At 41.4% G+C, this 5,192-nt stretch overlaps 1 protein-coding gene across 1 annotated transcript in view; it reads right to left on the bottom strand.

Annotated features, from left to right (window-relative positions):
* Nucleotides 1-4,624, bottom strand: part of CCAR1 (cell division cycle and apoptosis regulator 1) — a gene marked incomplete at its 3' end in the record, with an annotated part of 25,614 nt that extends 20,990 nt beyond the window's left edge. The window contains exon 1 of the mRNA XM_010017496.1: nucleotides 4,504-4,624. Within this exon, the coding sequence (XP_010015798.1) occupies nucleotides 4,504-4,576 (73 nt within the window). The remainder of the gene's footprint in view (nucleotides 1-4,503) is intronic.
* Between the last annotated feature and the right edge of the window lie 568 nt (nucleotides 4,625-5,192).

The following is a 5,192-nucleotide window of genomic DNA, read 5'->3' as shown; positions in this document are numbered from 1 at the left end:
GGGGGGGGGATAAAATCAATTAAATTTGTCATCTCTACTGTTGCTTTGTGAGCATTTAAGATTGACTGGGTATCATATCATCTACATCACCACAGATGCACTTAGTAACAAAAAGCAAAGAAAAAAGACTGCTGAGATCCCCTCGAAGGGTTGCTAACACATGTAGTAACACGTTTTTCAAAGCTGTATCTTGTTTCTACCAATTTGCCCTGAAGTATTCTGAGAGTTTAATTTGACTACTCTTCCTTAAAAAAAAAGAGGAGAAAAAAAAGGGGGAAAATCACACAGAATGACTTGCAGACTAAGCGTGGAACTGACATCTGACTGCCACATTATTATTATCAGCAACAAGCATCTGCAGTGACAAACAATAGCTCCTTCAGATTTGTAAGTATCTCAGAAAGTATGGCAATGGAGATGCCTTCTTTCAAATGCAGTCTAAACAACTTCCGCTTGCACCAAATACTGAACCACCTGAAAGGGCTTGGACAGAAATTAAGAGTCCTAGGCTGCAGCTCAAGCATCCTCCTGGGTAACAAATTTCTGTTGTAGCAAACACAAAGACAGCATTCAGTAGCCCCTCTTGCGGCTTCTGAATTCCAGAGACCTTTTAAGATTATGGAAACATCTTCAACTATTTAGCTACATATATGCCCTCAATAAGTGATGTAGATTTACTATGATTACAGTCAAGGAGAACCCTATCCAAAGCTTTGGACACTTTTCACAGTTGTCAGAAATTATGAGTTTGTGTGCTTGGGTTTTTAAGTTTCTTCAAGTTTAACACACTCGCAATACAAATGCCATACAACCTACCCAAAAAGGATTCCTGTTAACAGGCACACAATAGCAACTAGGCTCAGCGTATTTATCACAGGACATCCGTTTAGAGCAAGCCAGCAAACTGCATCAGCTACTATTTCTTAGTGACTCCGAGATCCACCATGCGCTTGTCCTACCACTTCTACAGTCAGCTTCTCATGGCCACCAGCAATAACAAGATACTGAACTTCGGGTACCTTTGTTTTCATCAGGTGCACTGTTTTTCACTCTAATGCAATGAAGTTTTGATATAACATAGACAATGATGATGCAAATCAGCCAGAACGCAGCACAGCTAGGAATTCCCCTTGACTACAGTTCTGTAAGAACAGGCTTCACTATACAACCAGAAAACATAACCCTGAAAACAGCATTTGCCAAGCACTGCGATACAAACCAAAGACATGCCAGAAAATAACACCTGAGAGAATAGGAAGGGATTCTCCTTTGCAGGTGTTTAAGGAACTTGTACACCATTATGCAAGTTAAAAGCATAGAGTACTTGCGAAAAACAATCTGTGCTACCTAGGAATTTCATAAACTTCAATTTTCTATAGTAGGCATGATTTAATTTATGCTTTAATAATGCTTAACCAGCATAGGAAGGACTTTATTATGGTTTTAGTTATGTGATGCACAAAAAACAGAGAAACAATTTCACTGTGTTCCAAGTAGGAGTCTCTCTTCACACATAGATCTTTGCTAGACCTGGAATTACCCATCTCTCTTCTAATACACAGGCACAGACAGGAAGTAGTAAGCTATCCCAAAGGGATCCCAGGAACCTTCATCACCCAGCATGTCACTCTACAACTACCTTAGTATCACACCTTAATAAGTAAGAGCCTTAACACATTTAGTTACTTCTTCACCAGGAATGGCCAAGACAGCATCCAAGTCAGCAATATAAATCAACACCACCACCCCAACACCGAAATTACCTTTTTGTCATTATCAAGCTGGGTTTATAACACCATCACCCACCACTTTTGATAACAGATTAGGAAAAAGCTATATATAATTTTGCTTGTGTTATAATGCTCTTTCCCCCATACCCAAGCACCTTGACACTTTGGACAAGGAACCTGACACTTGGATAAAAACAGCTGGCATGCATAAACATATGCAACACCTTTTGCCAATCCTCTGAACATACATAAAAAACTGGTAAATGCAGTTTTTAAAAAAATCAGTTTATGAATGCTGAAATTCAAATGGGTAAGCCGATCTGCACAACTTCTTGACTGCAGGTGAGAAGCAGTACATGCTAGTCAGCATGCCTGAGCACTGAGAGCATCTCTGTTCATCAGGCAAACAACCTAGCTGTACAGTCATACTTTCATGTTGGAGGGTGCATGAAAGGTGACTACTTAGCTGCAGTTCAGTAGTTAAACACTGTCCCTCAGCTCTCAGCAGTGCTGAAGAGCACTGCGTACTTTGCCAAACAAGCTTCCTGTGCTCTGTACTATAAATCATTATAAATCAGAATTGCCAATAAAAAGCCAGAGGACAAGTATGTACATAGGTACTAAAACAGGAGCTGGGCAGTAGAATTCCAGGGATTGGATTCAATAGTACAGACACGGAAGAAAGAGGCCACAGGCAGGCATGATGATTGTATAATGCAGTAGGAATAAGAAAGGACTGCAAAGGACACAAGAAGCTAAATGCCTTCAAGTGTTGCTAGCGAGAATACACTACAGTATGAAGGAGGACACTAGGAACATAAAGGATGGTGGAACTAGTACAGGAAGAAGGCAAAAGCACAGTCAAATGTTCATCTTTAATGGCTCTCATGTTTGAGTCAAGTGCTGCCAGATCAGATGAACAGCTAAAAATCCCTACGAAGGAGATAGTGTCCTCATTGAGTAAGTGAAAAATCTCTCACAGCCACTGATGCTGAGCAGTCCTATCCCAATTAAATTTTGTGCTTCATTTAATGTAAGGAGTCTCAGAAGCAGGCTGACAGAAAGCAGAGTCATAGAAATATGCAAATAGATAAGAAGTTTATGTGTGCTTATAGTGCCCTTGCTCCATTCACCTCTTCTCCAGAGCCCCCTTCTGGTCCTAGCTCAGCAAGGTCTAAGATGGCTGCCAGCTCCTCCCCATCAGCAGGTTTTATGCAGCTTTCCCTCTGAAACAGGACAGGAACCTGGCCCTCAGTCTTCCACCACTATGTCTGATGCGTTAGCTGTCACATTAGCCAATGTATCCAGAATACTCCGGCCCAAATGATGCTGTCCTTTGATCACCTCAAGGTATTAAGTCAGACACAAGAACCAAAAGCTAAGTTTGTCTCTCTCATTTTCCCCAATACCAGCCCCTTCCAGCTGTTAAGCAATTTATTAGAGAAGGAGAATACTGCCTTTTGGATAAAAGAAGCTTAAGGTCTTCAGAGGAGCAGTGAAAAAAATGCTTGTGGTAAGCTGGTTAGGTACAGCAACAGTTTAAGTAGAGAGTGGGACTGAATGGGCATGGAGAAAAAGGCACACTGGGTCTAAGTACCATGAAACACATGGGGGTATGGATGAGTGGGGTGGCAGCAGTTCCCTGAGGACATGCACTATGATTGGACCAATGCCCAAAGGAAAAAACTGGAGATGGAGGAGTGATTTTGGGAAGAAAACTGGGTCAGGAGAAAGATTTATTCTCCCCACCCCCAAATCATGCACTTCCAAAGAACAGCAGGCATTCGTAACTTTTGTGAAGCTCCCAGACTTAAAACCACCAAGACAAGAGAAGTATGACATTCAACTTCATATCAAGCTACAGCAAGACGTAAATGACAACTGTAAAAAACATACAACTCTTTCTAAAGACATATCTTCAAGAAGGTTACTGCCTGTGCTCACATTCTGACATCCTGAATCCTCAAAGTACCACAGCTTTGTTGAAACCTTTTCACATCAGACAATGAAACTACAATATTTAGGAAACATTTTGTATTCAGTAAGAGAAAAAAGCATCCCGGAAATGGAAACACCCAGACTGACCACGCAGCAAGCTTCACATTCTTGCCTCAAAACTTTTTATGCTATAAACCAATGTGAAACATGAAAATATAGCCAGTTAGTTTTTTAAATACCTGTGATTAAATAAGGCTTCTTACCTAATTCAAAAAGAAACCCTCTATCATTATCAGGGTGACACATTTGGTTATAGGGATCCTTGAATTTTAGCTTGGCATTTAGAAAGGAAATATACCTCCCTCCCCAGTCAAATAACAAATTTCAGAGACCTCTTCTTTATGTGAAGTATGTCCAATCTATTAATAAAGGAAAAATACTTTGTAAATATTGGTTTAGGCTGCCACTGAAATGCAATTCAGGCAGCACTTAAAAAAATTCTTAATGCCTTTTTAGTGCTGTTATTACTTAATCTAGAGCAACACGATTAGATCTACATTTTTGGATATGAGTAACTTGATATGCTGTTTACTGACCCAAAGAATCAATAAAAATTCACCTGGGATTTTACTTATCACCCCTTACAAAAACACACCCAACCAAATAAAAAATAACCCCAAAACAAAACACAAAAGCTCCACAAAACCAACAGCTAGTACTAGGCAATTTAAATAAATTAGTTAGCATGGTGCCACTCTTAACTGCATACCCAACTACGGAATTTCCAAATCTACTAGATGTCAAGGTTCAAACATTAAGTGATATGTAAACTGACCTGGCTGAGATACTGCAGTGGCTGTAAACTGAGTAGCCCAAGGGGGATTCTTCTGTCCTCCAAACTGAGCCATGGTGAAAGGCAAAATCTCCTGGGTGTCTATCTTCTATAACTGCAATCTATTAAAATAAAGCGCAGTTACAATCTCTGAAACATATACCATCGGCCTACTGTAATCCTGGGTAAAAAAAAAAAAAAGAAAAAAAAAAGCGTTGAGAGATTATCTTTACACCCCCCCTAAACCCGGTGGGCAACACGCATCAAAAGTGGGAAACACAGAAAGTTGCAAGACAAGTTATTACATTTTCTTAAGGCACAATCTCCACCCTCCCCTTCTTGACAATGGGACGACCGCTACTTAGACGCAAAAATCTATTCGAGTTTCCACCGAAGCGTAACGGAAAAGTGACTGCAAAAGGAAGAGTTTTCATTGTTATTTCTTGTTCAGGGCTACTGCTCCGCCGCCGGCGGGAAGCGCTGCCGGCAGAGGCACAGCGCACGCTTCAGCTTCCCTCCCCCCGAACAAGGGCAAGTTAAACCACGCGAACATGGCAGGGCCGCTCTCCAGCTCCGCGGCTCGCCTCCGTCCCTGCCCCGCGACCACGGTTTCTGAAAAACGGCTCTACCTCCTCAGCACCGCTATTCCCTCCCCGTTTTCTGGGCTGGGCAGGGTTCTGGGTTTTTTTCCC

The sequence above is a fragment of the Nestor notabilis genome, unplaced genomic scaffold (assembly GCF_000696875.1).
Source record: "Nestor notabilis isolate BGI_N333 unplaced genomic scaffold, ASM69687v1 scaffold30766, whole genome shotgun sequence".
Taxonomy (NCBI): domain Eukaryota; kingdom Metazoa; phylum Chordata; class Aves; order Psittaciformes; family Psittacidae; genus Nestor; species Nestor notabilis.
Note: the sequence above shows the minus strand (reverse complement) of the source record. Positions and strands in the feature narration are given on the sequence as shown.